The sequence below is a fragment of the Ctenopharyngodon idella genome, chromosome 3 (genome assembly GCF_019924925.1).
Source record: "Ctenopharyngodon idella isolate HZGC_01 chromosome 3, HZGC01, whole genome shotgun sequence".
In the NCBI taxonomy this organism is placed as follows: Eukaryota; Metazoa; Chordata; class Actinopteri; order Cypriniformes; family Xenocyprididae; genus Ctenopharyngodon; species Ctenopharyngodon idella.
The window spans coordinates 56,119,411-56,147,274 of NC_067222.1; the positions used below are offsets into that span (position 1 = coordinate 56,119,411).

At 40.9% G+C, this 27,864-nt stretch overlaps 1 protein-coding gene across 1 annotated transcript; it reads right to left on the bottom strand.

The window, feature by feature from the left end:
- Positions 1 to 8,168: 8,168 nt before the first annotated feature.
- Positions 8,169 to 26,550, bottom strand: LOC127508908 (H-2 class II histocompatibility antigen, A-Q alpha chain-like). Its single transcript, XM_051887406.1, has 4 exons — positions 26,473 to 26,550; positions 23,856 to 24,101; positions 8,534 to 8,818; positions 8,169 to 8,408 (listed from the first exon to the last, which is right to left on the bottom strand). The coding sequence occupies exons 1-4, from the start codon at positions 26,528 to 26,530 to the stop codon at positions 8,287 to 8,289; spliced, it is 711 nt and encodes a 236-aa protein (XP_051743366.1). The 5' UTR covers positions 26,531 to 26,550; the 3' UTR covers positions 8,169 to 8,286.
- Between the last annotated feature and the right edge of the window lie 1,314 nt (positions 26,551 to 27,864).

The following is a 27,864-nucleotide window of genomic DNA, read 5'->3' on the forward strand; positions in this document are numbered from 1 at the left end:
ACATATTATCAAAAAAAAATCATTTAAAAAGACACTGAAATGTTTTAATATTTAAATTTTTTTTTTTTTTTTTTTTAAATTTGCATTGTGCAAAATTATCACAAATTAGTATTGATGGTGTGGAATCTTTTTCTATTGATATGTCTCCTCATTTACAATTAGAGCAATGATGTGAACACAAGTTCCACTAATGGCACCAACTACTCCAGGGAAGTGCACTATCAACATAAAAGTGGCTTGCTTTTGCCGTATGGTTTGATTGTCAATTAGAAAGTCAATGAACTGCCATAGAGTAGTGGCCAAATGTGATGTCCAGACATATGAAAATTGACATCTTCAACCTTAATTTAAATGTTTTTAAAAATGTGTTAAAAGATGTAAGCATATCATGTAGCTGTGATTGGAGTCAATTGTTTCATGTGTGATAATGAAATGAAATTTCAAAGAAATTATGAACATGCAAAAACAAGAGAGAACCAATGAAATATTAAAAACTGATTATGTTGTAGTCAGTGTCATATTTTGAAACATTTAAATAATATAAACATAAAGATAAAAATATTTTCCTCATATTTTGATGGTTTAAGCAAAATTGTAGGGTCATTGAAAAAAACAACAAAACCTTTGCACATCAATTTTGGCCACTATGTTTGGTGTGGTAGGTTTAGCAATAGTACTATTTAAGAGCCTTACTGTGGACTGATGGGCTCAAGTCATCACCGGTGCACTGCTGCATTCTTACAGTCACCAAAAATATGTTTTAGAAAAGCTTTAGAAAAGCTAAGCAGGAAGGCCTGAAAACAGACGTGGAGGCTGCTTTGATCCCGCTTCTCATGTGAGTAACACTGGGGTTTGATTGTCTGGAGCTGCTGTGCTGTTTGCGACTAACAACAAACTCTTGTTTGTATTCACTCTTGTGTACTGTACGTTCATTTTTTTTTTTTTTGTGCTTCCTTGTCGTTTGTTCATCATCTGCGCTTTATTTTTCGTGAAGCATTTTGTTGCATGTCAGCTGTGATAAACAGACATCCACTCTCATATTGCGTGTGTAACAATGGCCAGATTTTTGCTGGTAAACTGCCCGCTGATGCCCGCTAGAGAATGAGGTGCTTAGCGTTATTGATATTGCATTCACCTCGCATGCCAGCAGCGATTGGGCCAGAGTTCAAGACTGACTCGGAGCAGCGTGGTTACATAGGGGTGGTTAGAATTGGAGTGTGAGTTGTAAGACTTGATTTTCCTGCTAAGACAAACTGAGATCAAGCGCCCTGCAATAAAGCAATAAAACTCATCTGGAGAGAAGATCTCAAAGAAATAGCATAAGACAACTCTCCTCACACATCTACAGTATGCACAGTAAACACTCACACATCACTGTGTGTATATACAATTCTTACTCGTAAGAGTCATGTTTGAGCAACTGATGTTATGTATTTATGATTTCTGAATTGGCTTCTAATTGGTTATTTGTGTAATTGGCATGATACATTTTTACCTGACAAATAAAATGTTATATTATACAAGCTGCTATCCCTTGAGCAGGGAGAACTCTCCCTCGAGGAACACCTGGAAGAGTTATGGCGCCTCTTCTGGACCATCCAGGCCTCTGCTCGTTATACGTATGGGACTCAACACCGCCAGCTTTGTGGAGTGGGTGCTGGCATCCTTCACTGTGGATGATGTCACCAGACCCACTCCCAACCCAGTGCCCAGCCAGAACCCATCTGTCAGGTTAAAGCAGTTTGAGCCCACCTTGTGTCTGACCAGGTGCCAAGGGAGCTATCGTGGAATCGGAGAGCAAGAAGATGATCCCCACCCACCCTCCTTTCACTGAGAGCGAGATTCTGGCAGCACCTAATTCGGACCACAAGTTAAGAGAATCTTCATCTGTCCCATCAATCCCACCCAGCCTCCCTCTCCCAACAATCATATTAGTCTTAGCCTTTATCATTGGACTATTTTACACTTTCAAGTCTCATCCTCAGCCACTCCTGCCACCCACTCGTCACCATCTCCAACCATTCCCTCTGCGTTTACCCATCCTCTCAGTGGTGTGGATCCACCTCGACCAGCTAACAACCGCCTGGGCAAGAGGATACGCATTTTGACTTCAAAGTACGCTGGGACGATTTATCACTCTAAACTACGCAAAAACCTGGTGACACCTCTGTGCACGAGCAGTCCTCAAAGCAAGCAACAGGAAAAGAAGAAGAGTTCGACCAATCATAGCGCTAGGTTCTTCCCCCAAATAGCAAGTGGGGATGTTTGACAGATGTGTAAAGCCTATCATTAAAAAGAGACTGAAAATCGACACCAATAAAGATTCCCGCTCGATCCCCCTTCCACTCCCGCCGTTTGACTGATGAACAGTAGGCTACAGTAATCGCGGTACTTCTGACTCCTGAAGGTAAACGGCCTGGGCTCGATGTGGAAAGGTGAAATATTGTATTGAGTTAACTTAATCCCCTGGGTTTGATGATCACACGGATCGCATGGATAATCTTAAAATACTCCGTCATTTATGTTCCCTCAGATAAGAGGAAGACATCATTCAGCCATGCAAATTATAAAATGCTCAAGTAATGCTGAACAATAAATCTTAATAAATTTGAAATCGCTATGGCTTAGTGATTATGAAAGTGCTGTGATTTGTGGATGACTGATCAGCTTATCGTTAAGCGCGAGTCTGGAGAAACAGGCGTACATTTATTAATTCTCAGTGTTGAGCAACGTAGCCTGCATGTGTTACATTATTGTGTTAATAATAACTAAAGTACCTAATTATGTTACATATTTATTTTGTATGAAAACTAGCGCGTTAGTTACTTATGGATTAAAAAGTACCGTTGTATCAGTGCTGCGCGAGCTGTCTCTCACAAACACGGACGCGCGCACACAGACATAAGATAATTGTAAAATGAAAATTGACGGACTAAGTTTAAATTTTGTTCTTGCTTGTGTTTTTTTTTCTGTCAAAATGTCAGAAAGCATTTTGTATTATCCATCCGTGTTTTTAAAATTAGTTAAATGACGGACGTTTTACTGTTAACACAGCCCTCATTACATGTCGGATTCGTCTAAATTATACTTGATATTCTTTTTAGAAGAAGTGATTCGTTTTGCTTTTATTGGACTCCTGTCTATTCATTGTCAACTGTTTTCTATAAATATGTTTGTACTGGCTAACATTTATTCAGCTAATGCGTGTCCTGTTAAAAATGTAGGCCTACAATGTTCAAATGCAAAGACAGCACGTCACAAATAGAAGCCCTTTTCCCTGTGGTATTCAGTATCATATTAGGATATTGGAATAATAAATTAAGTAATTAATTAATTAATTAATTAATCTTAAATGTACATACAATGTTCCTTTGTTTTTGTTTTTTTACTGTTTCCTAGGGGTTTCTTCATTTTAGACTAGTTGACCAGCACACATTATATGCAATGCAATATAATGCATGATGAGTATTTAATGACTTGTCCCCTATTAGTCGTCGTCAATTCCCATCCCCCCCCTCATCGGTACGCAAAAAATAATATCAAGGTTGGCAGGTCTGAATAAGACTAATACAAACATTATTTTTGCAGAATGAGTGTGTTAGAACTGGAACTGGTCGTGGCTAAAACTGGAAGGCAAGGTCTCAATAAAAGGGCAAGAGGTGCCCTTTCATCTAGGAGATGTATTCTCCAAAATCAACAGGCAGGGATTCGCCAGATGCATTCTCTGCATCAAAGATATAAATTATGCTAACAAAGGCAGCCATGCTCTGCAGGCTCACTGCCAGACGGAAGTTCACAAGAAGAAGGTGCAGATGATAGCTTCCACTCATAGTCTTGCCAGCACCTTCCTTCCAGCATCAGCTAGCCAGAGTCCAGCAAGCCAGAGTCAAGCAAGCCAGGGGCCAGAAACAATCAGGCAGCAGTGCCAGGGAAAGATCCATGTACCAGTTATAAACCGCATAGCAAATGCAGAGGTAGGTGGTGTAGGCTTGTTATTCAGCACAGGCAGCATAGACAGAGTACACTAGCACTTTGAGATTGTTTATTCAATGTAAAGTGCACTACAAATAAAATGCATTATTATTATTATTATTCACAATCAGCTCTGGTCACTGGCAGCATCATCACCTAAACATGGAATACACTAGCTTTACATTAATTACATAATTTGTGTTCTAGGCAATGGTCCTTGGAACCTTGGCGGAGCATTCCATCCCGTTTTCTAAGGCTCCTGTAATTGTTGAGCTTGCCCAGATCCTTTCCTTGGTTAAACCAGCTTTGCAGGGTATGAAGCTGTCACGGACAGCAGCTTCATACAAGATGATCCATGGTCTAGGTATTTACATTTTCTTTCTTACCTACTATTTCAGTGTTTTAATTTCCATTTTAGTGAACTGCACACATAAAAAATGTTCCTTAAACTACCATGTTGCTATATATACTGCTATGTTGCCAGAATTTCCTGTTGTATGATTTATATTGTACCAATTAGATTATGCATGTGATGTAACAAATCTGTCCGACTTTGTGTAGGGCGGACTTACTCTGAGAGGACCTTTTCCAACATGAAGAGATTTCCCTTTTCATTAAATTTAGACGAGAGTACCTCCAACAACAACAAAAAGTTGGTCTCATATTAAACTATTGCCATCAAAGTCCTTCTGTTTTTGCTTCTGTGTATGCCCTATAAAATGTTGCATGGCTAATAAACCTTTTTATGTAGAAGGTCCTCACCATGCTTGTTTGCTACTATCATGCAGACTTGAGGATGGTGATAGTGGAGCATTTGGGGTCCTTGGAGATTGTGAAGGTGAATGCTGCTTCTTTAGAGAAGGTGCTCTGTGAGTTCTTTGAGAAAAACAACATCCCATGGAATAACCTTGTGAGTATGCTGATGGACTCGTGTGCTGTGATGAGGGGCAGCAAGACTGGCCTTGGGACCAGGATGCACCAATAGTGTCCCAACCTTCTCAATGTTGATGACCAGGTAAACAAAATGCCAAGCACATTTGACACTACAGCGCTTTACCCCCCTTTGTTGAGCACTCACAGTAGCACACTCCACCTATGTGAATTTGGTATAACCTGAATTTGTCAGCTCTAGTCTAGACCACGACTGCTGACCCTACTGTACTGTACTGTGGTAAAACTATGGAATGTGTAGAATGTCTATGTGTTTCTTTGAAAATCTTTTTCTGTCTTTTGTCAGGTGATGTACCTCAAGGAGATAGCTATGATTCTAAATCTCTCCGCTTCCAGCCCACAGAGGGGCTTTGTTCCTCATCGCTGGCTGTCTGCATACGATGCCAGCATGGCAACCCATGCATGATGCCTGCGTACAAAGTCCTCTATTATGGCTACCAGATAAGGAGCTGTATAGGGAGCCTTTGGAACTGATGTACACAAAGTACCACGTCAACCAGGCGGCAAGAGCCAGTATCAAGGTGGTTCAGGAGGAACTCAACAGGAAAGGTGATGAGACTTGATGTTCCAAACAAATAATTTGTTTTACATACACAGGGTAGCCAGACATTGGTTCACAAACTCCATGATCAGCAGCTTGAGCTGTTCCTGGCCTTCCTGGCTTGCTTCATGAAGGCCGAACACATTACTCAGGTAATTAACTCCTCCTTACACCCACTCTGCCTACATTAGTATATTGATTTTATCTCTATTTTTACTTTTCTGTTGTCTGTGCTATCAGTTGAGTGTTTCATTTTTTGTTAAGCAACCTGGGGTCTTTTGAAAGGTACTTAAGTTATTACTCCTATTAATTACTTACCTTACACAGCTGTCTCCCAGGGCCCTGAGGGAGATGGTCCTGGAGGATCATATGCTGCTGCCCTCCAAGGAGGTCTATGTGGGACAGGAGGCTGACACGTTCAGGAGCCAGAATCCCAATCATGCTGTAAGTACCCTGCATCACCTGCATGACCCTTTTTCTCAATTGTTTTTGAGACTTAAAATAATTGTTAGTTTTTGGTGTTTTGTGTCAGCTGTTGGTGCCATTCCTAGCAGACGTCAGGAAAGGTTGTTGACCTGACCAGCCCCAGTTTCAAGGAGGGAGAGAGCATTGTGGAGTGGTGGGGTCATGTCTTTGACCAGCCAGATAAGTACCCCTCCCTGAGTGCAATGGTTAAATCTTGCCTCTCCATCTTTCATGGACCAAGAGTTGAGTCGTCTTTTAGTTTGATGAATGTAATTGACCAAAGGAGTGGCAACATGAATGTACCAACATTTAATGCAATCCAGACGGTCAAGTACACTCTGCAGTCCAGGGGGAAGACAGCCATGCAGCTTTTCAGAAGGGACGATGTGAAGTTTGGGGAGGTAGACAGAACACTATGCAAGAACATCAACTCTGCAGCAGCCACATACAAACGCCAGCAGAAGATGAATCAGAAAGAAAAGCAGCAGCAGCAGAGCAAGTATGGCTCCCAAGCATCTGGCAGTGCTCAGCAGGCCAAGAAACAGAATGCTGAAGAAGAGAAAAGGGCGAGGCTGAGACATGTGGCAAAACAGCAAAAGCGGGCCATGGAGACACTGGTGGTTCAGGCAAAGAAGAAAAAATGAGATCTGGTTCTGAGAGTATTACGAACTGTAATGTAAATTGTTATCTTTGCCAATAAAATGTATTAAAATCTGAATTACATAACATTGTATTGGCTGTCAATCATGATGGAAGAGTAGACAAGTTAAGTTACAGCATGTCCACCATTTCTTGTGGGGGTTATGCATTAAGCCATTTGTGGTGCCCTTACCACATTGTGCCTCATATACTGTGAAATGGCTTGCATAATACTTAGTAAGGAGGCCATAATAATTTTTGACTCATGGCTGAAGTTAAGTTTCTCCAGCTCTCCCCAGGTTGGCAAAAAAAAACATCTCAAAATGCATCAGATTGATGCTTTAAAATATGAAATATTTAAATTTTTCTTACGGGGGAGCATGCCCCCGGACCCCCCTACAGGGGTAATATCCTTCTCACCTTTTTCACCCCTGACCCGTTTTCATGCCTGTTTATTGATATCCAATGGCTCAGTGAGGCCTGCATCGCTAGCAATGGTACTTCCTCTCTCAAGATCCATAAAGCTACTAAAAACATTTAAATCAGTTCATGTGAGCACAGAGGTTCAATCTTAGTAAAGTTCTCAATGTAATTTCAGGAGGAGTGAACCCATGTAATCTTACAGTTAGTGAAATTCACAAACGTAATTTCAAGAGGAGTGAACCCTAATCTAATTAATGGCCAGAGCACATAAGCAGCTACTCACCCTGCTCTGGCATCAGCTGTTTCGTTATTCCTCCACCTCCCCAACTCCATCAACATAATTTAGGCATCTCATTTATCATACTCCTCTTCCAAGCACTAGTAGTCACTCTGGGGGGTATATCCAAGCTCGAGTTGAAGCTGCTTCCTCGAGCCCCTCCACAGCTAACAGCAAGCCAAATACGCTTAACCTTATTAGCTTAAAGATTATATGATGAAACGAACTCGTGAAATATTATAAAGTGACAAGAATATTTTTTTGTGCACCAAAAAAATCTCCTGTATTTAAATTCAGTTCAGTTTATGTCTTGGTCGGGTTTCATCTATGTGTAGTAGTGTTGGATGTGCCTTGTGGAATTATCTGTTGGTTTATTAAAGCCTGGGTGATCTGTTTACTTACTTTTCAATTAATCTTCCCATTGACGCCATCATTTGTCAATTCAAACTGACATGCGGAACACGCACATCAACAAGAGGCAGGATTTATCGCACAAACCAATCATATCCAATCATAACCAATTTTACATCCAATCATAGCGCGATGGAGACATTGCCTCCTCTCATGTGACTTTCCCCCATTCATTGTCAATTACCCCCCACAAAACCCACCGCATGCTGGGGGTTTAATGGTTTTCTATGAGAGCAAAGGGAGGCATGACTCCTGCTGTAACTTTACCTGTGGGTGTCGCTGTTGGGCAGTGTTCCTTAAGAAATTAGAGTGACTTGCGCTCTTTTTAATGTCATAATTTGTAATATTTGTGTTGTTTTATATGTAATATGGATTATTTTCTCATCCTATTTTTTTTTTTAGATGACACTGCCTCCCATGCTCCGCATGCTTTTAAATATTATGGGACAAAAAACTAAAAAATAAAATTTTTATTAGATTTAATCCAGGTTTATGCATGCATGTATTTATACATCAACAATAACACACAAATGAACTATAGCATTGTTTTCAAAGCTCAGTCAAAATACAATAGATATTTTCAAAGTTTGTTTACATAGCTCAACAGTCAGTTGCATTTATTTCCTTTAATGAAAAAGAATGTTCCAGCAGTGACACCCAGCAGCCCCACAGTCAGACCCACTCCACACAACACTGCTGGACCAACACTTGGGAGGGCAACTTCAAAATCTGGAAAATACATGCATAGGTGAATGCATGAATATGATAAAAGCTAAACATGCATAAACACACACACACATATATATAATACTGGAATGTAATGTCTATTGATTCTGTTTGAAAATCACACTTACCCCATATTTTGGTCTGAGGTTGACCCTGGAGGGCTATATGGTTGACTGTGCAGCTGTAAATGTCTCCTTCAGCAGGTGTAAATTTCATAGTGGAGAAGATGTTGAAGGTACCATCTGTCTTTGGATGGTACTGGCTTAAACGTATGCCCTCTGTCACATTAACATTATTCTTAGTCCAAGAGATGCTGACAGATGGTGGATAGAAGTCAGTCACATGACAGATGAGAGTATTCTGAACACCCAGCTGTACATCATCCTTTGGATAGATGGATGTATGGGGTGCATCTAGAAACAGATCACTTTATTTACTCTTTATTGTTTTGTTTGTTTGTTTGTTTTTAAAGATGTGTTAGTACACATTAACCTATATAAACTTTTAAGGGTAAACGTGATGACATTAAATACAATACATGTTATAGGACTGTAGTTCATTTCATTAGTTTCCACACAGATTAAATATTCACATTGTGGTGAAATTTTAGATTATAATCCTTTGACACAAGGAAAAATAAAGAGATTAATTAATGACTAATGATAAGAAAGATAAATACTAAACTTCTAAATAATTACTACTGTTACTGAGGTTAATGATCTTCCACAGAGCTGAACAGCTGAAGGTTGTGATTTTTTATATATAACTCTAAAGTAATATATACATTTCAATCATGACAACTCTTGAAGTGGATTAAATTCAACCAGCATTTATTGGCATGGGGCATGAAGTATACATGGCTTGATTTTGGCGTACGAGATCTGCTATGCTGCTGCTGATGCTGTTGCTGCTGCTGCTGCTGAGCAAATACAAATTTGTTCAGCTTAGTCAAATAAAACAACAAAGAAAAGGCTGCCACAAGAATGGAAGAACCCCGTAGCAGATCTCTACAGGTGGCGCTGGGGAGGAGGAGGGATAACAGCGCTTCACATTGCACGCTTATTGATCGCAGGCTAGGGTACGATATATATGGTTGCGTGGATTTGGAATTACTACTGATTGGCTGGTGCCAAGGCATAGAAAGATCCAATCAGCCCTCGGTTAGAGTTTCATGACTGAACTTTGTATTTATTTGCAGGGGTATGGAGTGTGAGGGAGGAGAGTATTTAAGAAAGACTGGGCAGTGCAACTTATTCCATTGCTGTCCTGGCGGCACAGCTGGTGGCTCAACGGCAAAATGAATTAGCATGCCAGTGACTTCAGCTGGCATCCCCGGAAGAGGTTGGATCATATAACAGAGTATCCAGGGGTCAGAATTTCTCTCTCTTGCCCCCTCTCTCACTCTCTCTCTTTCCTCTGCTCATCCTATACTGTCCCTCTCCCAAGGTCCTGGCCTGGGGGAGTCCCCATGTGTGGGTACAGACAACATCCCCTTATGAAAAAGTATACTTCAAGTTAATTTTATGAAATATACTTAAGTAATGGTCAAGTGTATTTTATACTTTATGTAGAATGTTAGTATCAATGATGTAGGAACCATATAAATTTTTGTTTCTTTAACTTATATATGTTATAAAAGTTTTATATTAGTTATATAGTTGTTATATGTTTTTAGTTATTCTACGTTTACTTAGTGTGTGCTCCTCCTTCAGGCGTTGGGAGAAATTCGTATTAAAGGATTAGTCCACTTTCAAATAAATTTTTCCTGATAATTTACTCACCCCCATGTCATCCAAGATGTTCATGTCTTTCTTTCTTCAGTCGAAAAGAAATTAAGGTTTTTGATGGAAACATTCCAGGATTATTTTCCTTATAGTGGACTTCAATGGCCTCCAAAATTCTTTTTGAAATTCTTCAAAAAGCTTACGCTGTATGTCCTATGCCTTCCCTATTCTACTTACGGAACGAACGCAGCGCGTTACATTTTTTCCGTAAGTAGAATAGGGAAGGCGTAGGACAGCGGAAGCACTTACAAAGGCGATCATTTGTTTATATAAAGCATATACATTTACATTTTTTCTGAAAATGGCTGAACGTTTCGCTAGATAAGACCCTTGTTCCTCATCTAATATCGTTTAAAGCCCTTTGAAGCTGCACTGAAACTGTAATTTTGACCTTTAACCATTTAGAGGCCATTGAAGTCCACTATAAGGAGAATAATCCTAGAATGTTTTCATCAAAAACCTTAATTTCTTTTCGACTGAAGAAAGAATGACATCTTGGATGACATGGGGGTGAGTAAATTATCAGGAAAGTTTTATTTGAAAGTGAACTAATCCTTTAAGTCTGTAATTCCAGTCCAGCAGGGGGTGCTGATACCAGCTTAGTCAGTGCTTGAAATGGGCCAGTACGGACCGGTATGCAGTAGCTGCACTTCTATATTTTAATCTATAGCGTTCTCTCACTTTTTTCTTGCGTACCGGCACCTCTCACATGTTGCTGGTACTCTGAATGCGTACCGAAACATAGAATCATTTACATTTATTCATTTGGCAGACGCTTTTATCCAAAGCGACTTACAATTGAGGAATACAAGAAGCGAGTCGTAATGACAGCAAGTAGACAAAAGAAGCGCTCACAATACAAGTTTTAGGCAGTGCTCAGAGTATCATAAGCTACAATAGAGAGGGATTAAAGGAAGTGAAAGGATAAGTTTAGAATAGGTTTTTTTTTTGTTTTGTTTTTTAGGATGAGGTTAAGTCTCATGAAAGATGAGTTTTTAGCTGTCTTTTGAATATTGCCAGGGATTCTGCATTCCAGATGAAGGCAGGAAGATCGTTCCACCAGCATGGAGCAGTGAATGAGAAAGAATCAGACTATTGATTGAATACATTGCACGTTCAGAGCTTTTATAAGCTTTATGTATGGAATGGATCAATTCTTTAACATAATCACGACACAAGTGTAAAAGTAGCCCAATTTCAAACTTGGCAAAAATGAGCTCAGCGTTGTTGCATGGCCTAGCAGCTGTATGACAGAGAAAGGGATGCAGAAAAGTTTTATGTCTTTCTATTGGGCTTTGTGCTTCAATGCTTCATTGATGGCGATGACAGGACACTGGACCATATAAACAGTTCCCTTTCGAAAGGGAACTGAACTCTGCGTTCGAAAACGCTATGGGGAACGCCATCACGTGAACTGGTGTCTGAAACAATTATCAAATCCTACCAATCCTATTTACCGGCGAAATCCTATGACGTCATTAAAGACGCGACCCGGAAGTATAAAGGAGTGCCTAGAGAAGCAGTCAGTATCTCATCGTCTTCAGGGACTGTTCTGTCTGTTTGCAGTTACTTCGAATCTGGTAAGAATATTTTACTATGTCTGACAAACGTTTCAGAAAGTGTGCAGATCCCTGTCCCAGGTTTCTGACACCAGGTGACACACACAATCTTTGCATTTTCTCTCTGGGGGAAGAGCACGCATGGACAGCGCTTGAGGGCGCAGTCTGTGTGAATTGTGAGCGTCTGCCTATGAAGATGCTCCGCTCTCATCTGGCCCTCTTCTCAAAGGGAGAGGAGCCGGCATCTGTACCTGGTGGTTCTGGCCCTGCTCGTGCTGAGGCAGAGCGGCGGTTGAAATCATGGGGTTTGCAGATGGAGCTCGCAGAGGAGTTTGAGAGAGGTGTAAAACTTTCTCAACCCGCTGTAGCTGATGAGGGAGAGCTGTTGAGTGATGACGATGTCTTGTGTTTGACATCGTCAGATCTGGCAGTGAGTGCTCTTCTAGCTGCAAGCCCAAGAGAGCAGGAGATGGCAGTTGAAGAGGAAGCAGGTGAGCCTGCTGAAACTTCAAAGCCTCCCTGCCCTGCGTATGCGGAGCTGCTGGAAGTTATGGAGCGCGCTTCTGGCAGGCTGCAGCTGCCGTGCGAGCGCGTTAAGAATTGGGTCGCACGTGGACGGCCTGACGAGCAGTTCCTTTCTGGCCATAACAAAGCAGCCCTCGTGAGCCTTCCATTCCTTCCTGATCTTCATGTTGAGATCGAGAAGGCATGGAAGAACCCATATTCGGCTCGTATTCATCTGCATCAGCATGCGAATTTTGCTGATGTGGAGGGTTTGAGCCAGCATGGGTATGTGTCGATGCCCCCTATTGATGAGACGTTCACGAACCAGGGCTTAAAAACGGGGAAAAAAATTCAATCGTTTCACCCCAAACAGAATCGGTATTTTAACGTTTCTGTTCCAGCGTTCCTTCTGTATTATTAACGTTCCGAAACCGGTTTCTAGAAAAAATAACGGTTAATAACGTTATTTATTTATTTATTTATTTTTTAAACTTTTTTTTTTGTTTGCATGTAGCCTACTTAATAATAATAATAATAATAATACGTACAGCATTTTATTTAAAAAACAGAGTATTTGTAACAAGATTCTGTCCACATTTGTAGGCTAAACATATTAAACGAAAGGAAAAACTATCAACAGTTTATAAAGGATTTTTTCAAGATATTTTGTTGTTTGCTGCATGGTTTAAAATACTGACGCTATTCCTGAGAGGAAAAAAGATAAGCTACATCGCATTTTATTATTACTTCATTCAGAAATAATGTAATTTATTGTTCTGTTCATTTCTGGTTTTCGTTTTCGTTCCTTGAACCGGTTCAGAGCCCTGTCGCGAACTATCTCGTCACAGGGCAGGCCCAGGCACTGAAAGCTCCGGTCCTGCCTTCCAAGCCCCTTAAGGTGACTTCTCGCTTGAATGGCAGGGCATACGCTGCAGCAGGTCAGGCTGGTGCGGCCTTACACACCATGGCGGTGTTACATGCCTACCAGGCTGATTTGTTGAAGGATCTGGATCAGGGGCAGGGTCTGTCCCCTGGGGTGGTAGAAGAGCTGCGCTGCACCACAGATCTGGCTCTCCGGGCCACTAAGCAAACCGCTAATTCGATTGGAAGATCGATGACAGCAATGGTGGCCACGGAGAGACACCTGTGGCTGAACCTGGCTGACATCAAGGAGAAAGAAAAGGGCTTTCTCCTCGATGCACCGGTTTCACCCTCTGAACTTTTTGGTACCTCCATCGAAGCAGTGGTGGGAAGGTTCAGAGAGGCGAAGGCACGCTCAGTGGTGTTTAAGACCTGCATACTGCTCAGATCCAATCCTGGGCCCAGACAGACAGGAGGTCCTGGCCCGTCCCGATTCGAGGATCGGAGACAGAGCCAGAAGTACAGTGTTGCCTCTCGGGCACCTCCTCCTCCTCAGTGCAAGTCCCAGAGAAGGCGGGACTCTAGGAAGAAGAAGCAGGATCTGAGTGAGGTAATCAACCACAGACGCCAGCAGCATCAGTGATTGATTTCCTCTCTGTGAGCGTAGGTCACTTCTACCCTCTCCTCTCTTCTTCCACCTCCTGAGTATGGAATTTTAAAAACAAAACACGCTCAGGCATTTTCTTACAGTCAGGCTGAGGTTTGGGCCCATGATGAATAAAATTCTGATGGTCCACCTTCTGGCTTGATAGTAAAAAGGCTCCTTTAGTCTAAAAAGGACCCTGGATTCCATCTCCTCCTTGATAGGAGTCTTCGGTCTTCGAGCCGCAGGAAGGTAAGCTGGGTCTATATTCCATTATAAGTATATATCAAGCGTTAGCGTCAGTTCTGGCAGGTCACGTCAGTCAAGCTCGCATCAGGTGACTCCCGTCTACATATAGGAATACGACGCCTATCACAGCATCAATATATAAGCTCCTCAGTATTATCAGCAGCTATTGCATTTCTCAGGAGCTAATTAAATGGCAAATTCGACAGGCAAAACAGCATCATCTCACTAGCAATTGTGCAATCGGGAATTTAGCAAGAGGGATTCGTTCCCCACATGGATTTCACCTCTTGTACATGCAAATTCACCGCATTGATCATAAGCCGTCTGATTTGGAAGTGACTGAGTTAATGTTAGCATTGCTTCTCGCATCGTTGCAATTAGACATGGGCTCGATGAAGTTATACTAATGACTGACTCAAGAACAAGTTCAGACGGATCTGTACTCCCCGCATGAAGAAGGATATCAAGGGAAGATCAAGCATCCACATCACTCTCTTTCATCTCTGAATGTTTTCAGAAGCTAAGTTCCTTTTAATGCCCATTGTTTTAAACTATTTGGTATTAACAACATGCTGTTGCTAAGGCTATCAGTGTTGCTTAGGCTTCCAGTCATTCTCAGTAAAAATGTTGTGCAAGCTTTTGCGATCGTTTGGCAATGTGGTTTACTTATCTGTTGTCATTGGCAACCGGCTTGATCGCTGCGCATGCTGGTCTGGGTGCTTTCGTTTGTATAGCAACATACACGCTGGTCGGATCGCCTGTGTTTAGCGCTATACATAGCAGATTCAAGCAGCTTTGCAGTAGAGACAGGAAAACGATTCATGGTGCAAACGGATTTTCTGCTGTGGCGCAGCACATAGTAAACCTCACGCTGTTCTAAAGGTATAGTTGCTATTGGAAAAACGCTCCTTCTTAAAGCTATTAAGGTGACCAGATTTCTGAAATGGAAACCGGGGACGTTTCCTATTTGAGTGGTCTAAATATCACCGAAATCTCATTTGTTATTATCTATTAATTAAAAAATGGGGACAATACATTTTTGATTTTTTAAAAAAAAAATTGTTGTGGGTTCCACATTTTACATTAATAATTATTGATTTAATTTTATTATTAGGATTTTTGGTCTGGTTTTAATACAATTCACCAAAAAAAAAAAAAAAAAAAACTAACCAGTAGGCCTAACTACAAAAAAGTATTACACTATTTTTGGGGACGTTTAAAATTGTCCAAAACAATCCCGCACCCTTAATTTAACATGAATAGTTAGTATGTTACTATGTTAGTATGTTAGCTGTTCTTAAGGCTATCTAATTGCTATGGAAGGCAAATGTAAAAAAAAAAAAAAAAAATTGCTTGCTACTGAAGCTTCTAGTGTCATTGCCGCATACTAAAAGCACATACTATGGTAAGTTTATTCAGGTACATGCTATCTTAAGCTGTTGTCTTGGACTTCATGCTTTATGCTCTCTATGATATCCGATCATATTGCAACATTGTGTGTTAAGTGAGCAACTTTTCTTTTCTTCACTTCCACAGCCGAAGGAATCAGCCCCAATGGGAGCAGAAATCGTGTTCATGATGAGGAAGCACTGTATTTTGTTGCTTAGCTGCACGCTGCATCTAACTCAGAGCTATTGCTGTGGGTGTATGCAGATATACATCCAACGCAATAAAGTCACTCCCCCAGTTTCTCTTCCTCCAAATTATGTAGTATATACTAAAAAAAAAATTTAACAATGAAATTGTCTGGCTTTAATGATAATTACTTAGAATTATTTTATGATTTATATATGATTTATATAATTATTATAAGATATATATTATTAATTCATTACACAAGAGATTTTAGATTAACAGTTATTAATTATTTAGTTTCAATGAATATTAATATATACAGATCATATGTAATATAAATAAGCTGTAAATAAACTTTAAGGGTGCTTTCACATTTGGTTTGATTGCCTGGACCGAACCCGAGTTCGATTGCTCCCCCTGTGTTCACATTATTTGGGTCCGAACCATAGTTCGTTTGCGTCATTAAACCAGCAGCTGTTTACTCCGTTGCTTAGTAATGACGGCACAGGAGAAGGCAGCAAAATGCATAATGTTGCTCTCCTCACTTTTATATTTTTGTTTGTGAACCGTTGGTTTTGTTCATAATGGCACTTGCCTCTATCTGCCGCAAATGTAGAATGCTGAAGGCGAGCAGAAATGAGAAATGAGGCTACACTACAGCTCTATGCTTGCAGCACGTCAGTCACAATTGTCGGAAAAGTGAGTGAAACACAAACAAAAACACATTTTTATCAAATAATACAGCATCAATAGCGGTTCACTTCCGCAATTTGGTACGTTTGCATTCATATCAGAAGCGATCCATACCGGAGTTCACTTGAACCGTACCCCAGACCACCCTTTTTAAGCGGACTCGGGTACGGTTCATGGGAGCGCACCCGAGTTCAGAAGACAGTTCACATCATCCAAACGTACCGAACTCTGACGTCAATCGAACCCAGGTACGAACCAAAAGTGCTAATGTGATGCACCCTAAATATGACTACATGTGACCTTACATGTCACTATCACTATATATTATCAACTAAATAATCTTACTTCACAAGTTTCACTTGCACTGATAGAGCAAGATAATTTCTTTTATTTTCATCAGTGTAAATGAATTTAAATTCTTCATTTTCTTCAATCTCAATCTTCAGCAAAAGAGTTTTGAATCGCGCTGGCTGTCTCGCGAGAAGTGAATCATTGTTTCTCTCTGTTGCAAGGTATGTGATTGGCTGTTTGCCACTGATGTCACGCAATAATGTGCATGCGCTCCACAAACTCAGGATCAAAGCCTGAGTTGACAGACAAAGTTAATGATCAGCATCACCCTGAGTTTGTTCGACTACCATCATGGTACAGGCCCCTGCTTCTGGAGGGCTGATGTCCTGCAATTTAGCTCCAGCCTATTCCAACAACACATTCTTTTAAAAAAAAAAAAAAAGTATAAAAGCTGTCACTGGGGTGACAATCTTTGAAAAAGTACACAATTTCACCTAAAGCACAATATTAATAAGAGTGCATATTAGTACCTTAAATGTACATATTGGTACCACTTGTAGTTGTAGATTGGTCCACTTGGTTCAGACCAAAAACAAAATTTAGTCATGGTCCGCTTAGTGTTCACATTGGCATATAACACTGAATCTAAACATATTGAACCTTAAGGCATAAGAATATGTTCACAATCTGATAGGTTTACAGGTCATAAATCAGATTGGGATTGCAACAGTCAAAATATTTATTCCAGTTCCATCTAGTTGAAGATCGTATTCATCATGCCGGTATGGGACGGTTTGTCAGGAATCTGTGCCACTGGCTGTTGTGTCAGTGAGGCCTTCACAGGGGATGTTCTAGTTAACTCAATCTCTGCTGACACTTCAGGGCTCATCGTTGTCATCGTGTCTAGGCGCAGGTCCTCCATCTGATCTGGATACGGCCTGGATCTGGCTGACTACGGAAAACCTCAGGATAAACAGAGAGACTAATAGCTTAGATGCCATTCTTCTTCTGATGTAACAAGTACATCTGGTGTTACAGGAAGTGTTCCCGGATCCAGCTGGCCCAATTTGTGCAGCCTAACAATCCTTTAATGGATTTGAAAACATAAACTGATAATGTGTTATGTGTATGCCAGGTTAAAGAGATCCGTTCTTAGTCTAGATTTAAACTTAGCCTACATATGATGGTATTATGATGGTATATGTTGCCTACATATGATTAGCTTATAAAATGTGTAAAGGAGTCAAAACACTATCAGGAATCCTTCCGTTACACACACGAAGATCTGCTGTGAGGAGATGTGGTTCTGATGCTGTCACGGAGTCAGTTCCCACCACCAACCCACAGCGCGCATCGTCACCGGATCTCCACGCTCTGCCCACTCGTTCCCAATCACCCGAATTCTAATTGACATCACCTGAACCTCATTCCACCAGCTCTACAAAGACTCGCACTTCCCTCACATCGGTGTCTGGTCTTGTTTTACCCGGACTCCTTACCCTTCGGATGTCTTCGTGTTTCCACTCCAGCATCTCGTCTTGTCTTCCGTCTTCCAATAACCTGTTGAAGAGAAAGGACTCTGTATCAGTTCAGCTAAGTGACTGTCATCAACATGCTCATATCTACAAACTGCTTACCTGTGTTGTTCCTGTGTTCGTGCCTCTGTCTATAAATAAACTACGTGTTGACTGTGACCCTCTTGTTCCTGTCTGTTGTCTGACAGAAGACCAGACCTCATGCAGGGCTCCACGAACACAGGTAAGGATCACACCACGGATCCGTTCGCCACCCTAGTGAATGCGGTGCGATCCTCCCTCACAACACCTCCACCGAGCACTTCACCTCCAGTCACTCCGGACCTCATGCACGCTGTTCATCAAGCACTACAACTCCCAGCACTCACTGCACCGACTACCTCAGCTGCCTCTACCAGTCCCATGGCTCGACCAGCGACATTCACCAGCAGGGCGGAGGACTGCAGCGGGTTTCTGCTACAATGTTCATTGTATTTGGAAGCACAATCTCATCTCTTCACAACGGAACGATCCCGAGTGGCGTTCATCATATCTCTTCTCTCCGGCCGAGCATTGCAATGGGCTCAACCATTGTGGGAATCCGACGCTCCAGTGACAGCCAATATCCGCGATCTTCCACCGGGGTCGGGGCGGTGTTGTCACAGCGGCAGGGTGAGCCACCACGACTCCATCCATGTGCCTTTTACTCTAAGAAGCTATCCTCGGCGGAGCAGAACTACGACATTGGGAACCAGGAACTGCTTGCCATCAAGTTAGCCTTGGAGGAATGGAGACACTGGCTGGAGGGGGCTATTCATCCATTCGAAGTCATCACTGACCATCGTAGCCTCGAATACCTACAGGAAGCCAGAAGACTCAATCATCGCCAAGCTCGCTGGGCTCTGTTCTTTACAAGATTCAACTTCACTGTAACCTATCGTCCTGAAGATAAGAATGGTAAAGCAGATGCCCTATCTCGTTTGTACAAACCTGATCCAGAGAATACTGACCCAGAACCCATCTTCCCTCCAGCCATGATCGTCAGTCCCATCCAGTGGAGCGTTAACCAACAAATCTCCGAGGCTAACTCCACCGACCCTGCTCCGCCGGGAGGTCCTGAGGGGCAACTCTATGTACCACCTGCTCACCGTCAACTCACCTCACTGACACTCCTAGGAAGCTCCCAGAGGGTAAACTGGTTCCTCTACCTATCCCTCAAAGACCGTGAACTCACCTGGGTATCGATTTCATGACGGATCTTCCTCCCTCCAATGGTTATACCTGTGTTTTCGTTGTCATAGATCGACTCTCCAAAACCTGCAAACTCATCCCCCTCAAAGGACTGCCTACTGCTTTCGAAGCCGAGGAGGCTCTATTCCATCATGTGTTCCGCCACTTTGGGATTCCAGAGGACATTGTCAAGTCAAGTCAAGTCACCTTTATTTATATAGCGCTTTTTACAATGTAGATTGTGTCAAAGCAGCTTTACATTGATATCTGGTACATTGTTTGACTGCACAGCAGCTCTTAAAGAATAGTGTCAATGCAGGCAGATCAAAAGCACTGTTGAATATCAAAATGTCAAGTCAAGTGTCCCCAACTAAGCAAGCCAGAGGCGACAGCGGCAAGGAACCCAAACTCCATCAGGTGACATCAGGTGGCAGACAAGTGGCAAATTGGTGTTAAAATGGAGAAAAAAACCTTGGGAGAAACCAGGCTTAGTCGGGGTGCCAGTTCTCCTCTGGCCAACAGTGCTTTGTTACAATTCAGGTTGCTATCATAAGTCCAATAGGATCGCAACATTAAAAGTATTTATTTCAGTTCCATCCAATTGAGGATCGTATTCATCACGCCGGTATGGACGGTTGTTGAGGAACTGTGTCGTGGCTGTCGTGTCGATGAGGCCTTCACAGGGGATGATCTAGTTGACTCAATCTCTGCTGATACTTCAGGGCTGCGTTGTGGTCGTGTCAAGGTGCAGGTCCTTGGTCTCACCTGGATACGGCCCGGATCCGGTTGACTACGGTGAACCTCGGGATAAACAGAAAGACTAATATTAGCGTAGATGCCATTCTTCTTCTGATGTAACGAGTACATCAGGTGTTATAGGAAGTGTTCCCGGTTCCGGCTGACCTAATTTATGCAGCCTAATAATCCTTTAACGGATTTGGAAATATAAATTGGTAATGTGTTATGTGTATGCCAGGTTAAAGAGATGCGTTTTTAGTCTAGATTTAAACTGACAGAGTGTGTCTGCTTCCCGAACAATGCTAGGAAGATTGTTCCAGAGTTTAGGTGCCAAATAGGAGAAGGATCTACCACCTGCAGTTGATTTTGATATTCTAGGTATTATCAGCTGGCCTGAATTCTGAGATCGCAATAGACGTGAAGGACTATAATGAATTAGGAGCTCGCTCAGGTACTGGGGAGCTAAACCATTTAGTGCTTTGTAAGTAATTAGCAAGATTTTAAAATCTATACGATGTTTAACAGGAAGCCAATGCAGTGTTGACAGAACTGGGCTAATATGGTCATACTTCCTGGTTCTAGTAAGAACTCTAGCTGCTGCATTTTGTACGAGCTGTAGTTTATTTATCAGGCGAGCAGAACAACCACCCAGTAGAGCGTTACAGTAATCTAGCCTTGAGGTCATGAACGCATGAACTAACTGTTCTGCATTTTTCATTGAGAGCATATGTCGTAGTTTAGATATATTTTTAAGATGGAAGAATGCGGTTTTACAGATGCTAGTAACATGGCCTTCAAATGAAAGATTGGTATCAAAGAGCACACCTAGGTTCCTAACTGACGACGAAGACTTAACAGAGCAGCCATCAAGTGTTAGACAATATTCTAGGTTATTACGTGAAGAAGTTTTTGGTCCAAAAATTAGAATCTCTGTTTTTTCTGAATTTAGTAGTAGGAAATTACTGGTCATCCAATTTTTTTATATCAGCTATGCACTCCGTTAATTTTGTGAATTGGTAAGTTTCGTCAGGGCGCGAAGAAATATAGAGCTGAGTATCATCAGCGTAACAGTGAAAACTAACGCCATGCTTCCTAATGATATCTCCCAAGGGTAGCATGTACAGAGTGAACAGTAACGGTCCTAGTACTGAGCCTTGTGGTACTCCATATTGAACTTGTGATCGATATGACATGTCTTCGTTTACTACTACAAACTGATAACGGTCAGATAAGTATGATTTGAACCATGACATTGTCTCGGACCACGGACCCCAATTCATCTCTCGAGTCTGGAAGGCCTTCTTCAAGCTCCTAGGAGTGTCAGTCAGCCTGTCATCAGGATACCACCCTCAAACCAACGGCCAGACTGAGCGGAAGATCCAGGAGATCAGGAGATACCTGCGGGGTAAAATCCTCGACTCTCGACGGTGGGGTCCAGTGCTGGAATACCTAGTCGACTGGGAGGACTACGGCCCCGAGGGGTGGTCCTGGGTAAATCGTCACAACATCCTTGATCCATCGCTGCTCACTCAGTTCCACCAACACCATCCTGACCGTCCTGCTCCTCGGGGTCGAGGTAGACCCCATCGTCGGCATCCCATCCGGTCGTCGGGAGCCACCCGTGGAGGAGGGGGTACTGTCACAGAGTCAGTTCCCACCACCAACACACAGCGTGCATCGTCACCGGATCTCCACGCTCCACCCACTCATTCCCAATCACCCGAATTCTAATTGAGATCACCTGAACCTCATTCCACCAGCACTATAAAGACTTGCACTTCCCTCACATCGGTGTCTGGCTGTGTTTACACTTACTTGGACTCCTTACCCTTCGGATGTCTTCATGTTTCCACTCCAGCGTCTCGTCTTGTCTTCCATCTTCCAACAACCTGTTAAAGAGAAAGGACTCTATATCAGTTCAGCTAAGTGACTGTCATCAACGTGCTCATATCTACAAACTGCTTACCTGAGTTGTTCCTGTGTTCGTGCCTCTGTCTATAAATAAACTGTGTTGACTGTGACCCTCTTGTTCCTGTCTGTTGTCTGACAGATGCCTGTGATTTACAACATTGCAACTATGACAAGAAAAAACAGGTATTCTTGAGCATTCTGTGCTTTTTAGGGTCGTATTTTGTGACATCATTTCCCATTTTTGGTTTGTTTGTTTGTTGGTTCATCACCAGCCAATGCCTTTTGTCCATGTTGCATTCATTTTTAAAAGGCAACAGAGGTTTGGAAGCGGACCAAGACCCATCATTTCAGTGGTGGTGCACACCAGTGTTCTGATGGCAGCATTCACACTTATTCAAATGAAACGCAAACAGAGCAGTTGCACCAGGGTTCATTTTAATCCAACCAAACAAGCCAAGAGTAAACACACCCCTACATCCAGTGACAGCTTTTCTACCATTTTTCTGATAGTGTAGCCTGGATATTTCTAATAATTCTGAAGAACTTGCTTAGCTGATTCAGGTGTGTTTATAGGGTTGGAGCTAAACTTTGTAGGACATTGACCTCCAGGAGCACAGGCCCTTCACAAGAACTGATTGTGATTTCTCAATACCTATTACATCTTACAATATAAAGCTCATGACGAATGAGAACAAAACAAAAGAAAATAATTTAATAGTTAGAAAGTACTTTAGAAAATACTAACCAGAGCTTTGCTGGACAAACATTAAATGCATAAAGCAGTGGGAATAAACATTACCTGAAAATATTATTAACAAGCCTCAGAGAAACACCATCCAATTAAGTGTGTAACAATAATAACTTTAAAAAGTGCCATCTTATTAATTTACAAGGTTAAGATGGATGGTTTTAAATCGTATTCCTCGCTTGGTAGAATCTGTTAAATATAAATTGCAGGTTAATGTATTTGATTAGATTACTAAAAGCAGCATTATCAAATTAATTTTGGATTATTTGTTTAACACTGATTAACTACTTCAGAAACTCTCCTCAGATCACAATTCATATATTGCTTATTGGATCGTATTTCTACTTCAAAATAAACTATCAATAACATTTTTTCAGAACTAACTATTTACACTGTACAACTTTAACAGTACAGTTCTTATTCATAATTTGTATTTCAGTATACATCCTATAATGCTGTCACTCTCCATCCCTGCTAATTTTGTGAGGCATTAAAGTCAGTGTAAAGTCAATTCTGAGAATTATTTCTAAACACATTATAAATGTTACAAATGTTTTGCTGAAACACATTACAAAGACTGTGAACTATGTAGTACCGAATTGTGTAGTTAAACCGTTAAACCGTTTCTCACCAATTCGGTGTTCAGGATTTTTTGGCAGGGCTAAAAAGGTGCATAGGCTGTCGCCAGCAAATGTCATGTTTAGACTCATCCTTCAGACACCAGACATGCTGAAGGCAGTCCCCATAGTCTCCTCAAGAGGATGCAGTTCAAGTTCCCATTTGCAAGAGAATATGCTTTATTTTTGTAGTTCCACTAGATCAGTGGTTCCCAACCACGTTCCTGGAGCACCCCCAACACTGCACGTTTTGCATGTCTCCTTTGTCTGACACACCAATTTCAGGTCTTGGAGATTCAACTAATGAGCTGATGAAGGATCAAGGAGACATGGAAAACATGCAGTGTTTGGGGGGCTCCAGGAACGTGGTTGGGAACCCCTGCACTAAATGACACTGATGAAACTGATGAACCCCACCTTTAAGGAAACCCTTTATAAACTCTTAACAAAAGAAACATTAAAGTGTTACCTATATCATAGTATTGATATTCATTCAAAATTGTAAAATTTCATAGTATATCTTAATGTCTTACCAATTTCTGGTGGTGGGCTCTTGAAACCTGTAATGTAGCCAAGTAAGTTTTTTTGGCATTTTGCCAAACGTTCCAAACCACGTTCATAAAATCCATCAAATGTCAAAGGTCCTGTAAAATCAGGTAATGTCAATACTTCTGTCTTCTGATCAAAGTTGACATGCCATACCTCCTCTTCATCATATCCAAGGTAAAACCCTCCTTCTGTGTCAGAGCATAGTGTAAACTGGAAAGCTTCATGTTTAACTGAAATAGATGGAGATTAATAAAACTTAAAATCAACTTAATTTTTGAGGTTGATAATTTAATTGAATAGCTGAGAACCATGAGAACCATCTCGATTATGTATGTAACCCTTGTTCCCTGAAGGAGGGAACAGAGACGTCACGTCAGAATGTACCAACATATTGTGATCTCACCTGAGAGCCCAATCACATTCGAGTGTAAACTAAATGAGCCAATGCACATTGGCATGCAAGACTTGCATCTTGCGCTCCACCCGCAGCGTAGGTGTAAATACAGAAGCTGATGCATTGCACATTTAGGTTTTTGCTAAGGAGCCAAGCAGGGTTCAGAAAGATCGAGAGGGTTCAGCGGGCAGTGCACAGTTGACCTTTCATCAATCTGAAGTTCCATCCTGGTCAGAAGCTCTGGCTGTTAACCCGGGCCATCAGGATGCATATTCCCTGCAAGAAGCTTAGTCCTAGATATATTGGCCCCTTCACCATCATCAGACTTATCAATCCTATGTGCTCTTTCAGGAAATTAGCTCTCTCAGTGCTGAAGCACACAGGGGAAATGGCCACAACTCCGCTGAAATGCCGTCACACCAACTCCGGACACAGAGGCTTCTTCGCAAAGATGGTTTTAACTTTTTAACTCTACTTTCAGGAGACAGGAACATACAGCTCGGCTCCAAAATTAAAGACAAATGTGCATTGCATCCGCTTCCTATTTATACCTGCGCTGCGGGGCAGAGCGCAAGATGTAAATCTCACATGCCAATCTCCATTGGCTCATTTATTTTACACTTGAAGGTGATAGGGCTTTCAGGTGATATCCTAATACGTCGAACGTGACCAACTGAAATGGAAAGACAATTTTGCTGCATAGATCGCACATAAAATGATTGAGTAAATTAGGCAATATGTGTTTTCCTGTTAGGTTTTTTGTTTGTTTGCTTGTTTCTTCATGTGTAAAATACAGAGGTGTAAAGAGTAACTGAAAACCAAAAGTACAGATACCTTACTGTAAAAATGACTCCATTACAAGTTACAAGTCACCAATTCCAATATGACTTGAGTAAAGGGCCGGATATACTTCAAACAAAGTTTTTTTTTCATTCTTCGTTTAGGGGTAAAACAAAGTTCAAAATATGTGATTACATTTGACGCTGCCCACACTGCTGAGAGCGGCTTTTAGATGAATATGTAAATACTTGCTGTGCACTTTCCTCAGTAACAAAATAAATGCATAAAAAATGAGAAAACAGCAAGCATCTTTTTTTATAGAAAGTATAAGAAAAGCGTCTGATCATAACAACATTGGTTTGTTAGCACAAGTTCTGCAAATTAGCACCCCAGTCACGTCACGTTTATTTATATAGCACTTTATTCAATTGATTGCTTAAAAGCAAGCAGCTTTACGGTATCAAATATGAAAAACAGTGTCAGTGCCTCATTTCATCCAAAACTCTACTTGATTTTGTACTATAAAGCGGCTATCCAATATGTTCATGTTTTCACCCGTGGAGATCTTACCATGGACTCAACAGATGAAATGAGTCAGAGAACAGTTCCACATGAAAGAAGGCGGAGCCTCAGCGCACACGTAGAGAATAAAAGTTGCTTATATTTTTGATACTCAGTGCAAGTACAAAGCTGCCAAAAAATACTTAAGTACAGTAAAGAAGTATAATCTATCCCAAAGAAATCTATCCCATCTGATTTCAAGAACAAAAAAAAAAAAAAACAAGAAAGCAAAAGCTTGACTTAAAGAATGTACATTGTGTTCAATAAAAAAAAAAAATGATATTAATATATGAAATAAGTATTGCAAAAAGTTTTGTTGTTGTTACAAGCCGATAGTATAAGAGGTAATGTTTCAAAATATTTGTTCACAACTATTGGATAAATTCTCAGTTGAACATGGTATGTTCTCAATTACCTTACGTCTAAACATGTATTTCTGATTCCCATTGGAACTCCAAGCCACCACAAAGAAAGGGCACTGATTGTTGTAATTACTAAATTGAGGAAAGAGCATTCTGATTTGTTTTTCTGATTGAGTGAAATGTTCTCATTATATGGTTTGAAGATTTTAGTTCAAGTTACCACTTGCTTTAAAATTACCACTTGTTTGTGGATAATACCAAAATGATATAAAGAAAAAAAAAACAAAAAAAACAAAACAATATAAACCAAATCTTCTGATTATATTCTGATTATACACAAAACCATATATATTTTTTAACAATGGTTGTGTAAAGTAAATATTTAATACCCTAATAAAAGTACAATAGGTTTTACACAAATAACTAATGGTTGTGATGAGTTAGGAGCTTTGCCATTTTACTATTTACAAAAATAGTACCTAAGCAATTGAAAACTTTACTTACCTTCAGGATCAGTTGAGAGAACAATGGTAAGGGTGAGAATGATTATGTACAGCTCCATCTTGATATATGAGAGTCTCACAATCATCAGAGATATATTTTCCAGAGGTGAAAAAAGCAAGAATTACTCCCTCTCATGGCTTATGCTTCATCCACTCAGAGTTTGACCCACACAGTGACATTCCTGTATCTAGGAAGAATTGATGTTTTTCCTCTTTGAGCAGCTAGGCTGCTGGCAAATCTTTTCTAATGTAAGGGGGCTCTGATCAGGGGCCTCATTTATAAAACTTTGCGTACGAACAAAACAAGCCCTGAAAGTGCATATGCCAGTTCCTACACATAAATTGTGATTTATGAAAACAAACTTGACGGGAAAATTTGCGCACCTCCATGCAAACTCTGACCCATGCATACAAACATTTTGTAGACACAGCAGTTTGGCGACACCAGTGGTGAGGTAAGGGACTGACGGCAGATGAAGGAAAACCACTTTAAATCCTAATTATGAGTCCTAATCATAAATACAGTGCATGTTCACAATAACAGTTTAAATAAATAAAATGATTTAAACTCGCATGGAAACTCATGTTTTCATTTTGATATACACATTTACATTAATATTACACTTCCATTATTGGTGATTAGGGTTGGGGGTATCAAGAACCGGGACTTCGATATGATGCGCGCATTTCGGTTCTTTTTATCGATTCTTGACTTTTTCAGTCATCCTCGCACAGCGAATGGCAGTGAGCACTTCACTGTTGTATCTATCTGCCAGGACCTGCGAGAAGGACCTTACCTCATTACGCACATGCGCAGTTCATTACAATCGGCACTATGACTGAACGCGGCAAACGTTGAAAAGTTTGGTTAAACTTTGTGAAAAAGAATGATTGCATTGCCAAATGTAATACATGTGGTAGAGATATTTCTTGCAAGGGAGGAAGTACCTTTAATATGATGAAACATGGCATCAATCTGAGGGAATGCACCGTGTTTAACTCTCCCTGCCGCAAGTCCTGCTACAATGCACCAGATACAGCTAGCAATAGCAGCGTCTCACACTCAGATGCAAAGACATTCACCTTCGAATTAGAGACGTATAATTCTGGATAAATTGACATCAGTTTTACTTTATTTTTTTAAAATAGTGATCACGATTAAATACATTCAGCCAGCTACATGACAACATGTTCTAGTTTATTTAAAATTATATTAATTTGAATCATTCATTCAATCACTTTTTAAAAATTAATTCAAGTGTTTTATTCATAAATACTTGTTTAGTTAATGGATGATTCACTGTTTTGAACAACTCTTGAATGAATGATTCAATGAAAAATTAATTTTTAAACAGTCACTTGTTGCCACCTAGTGGAGTACTCATGTATTGAA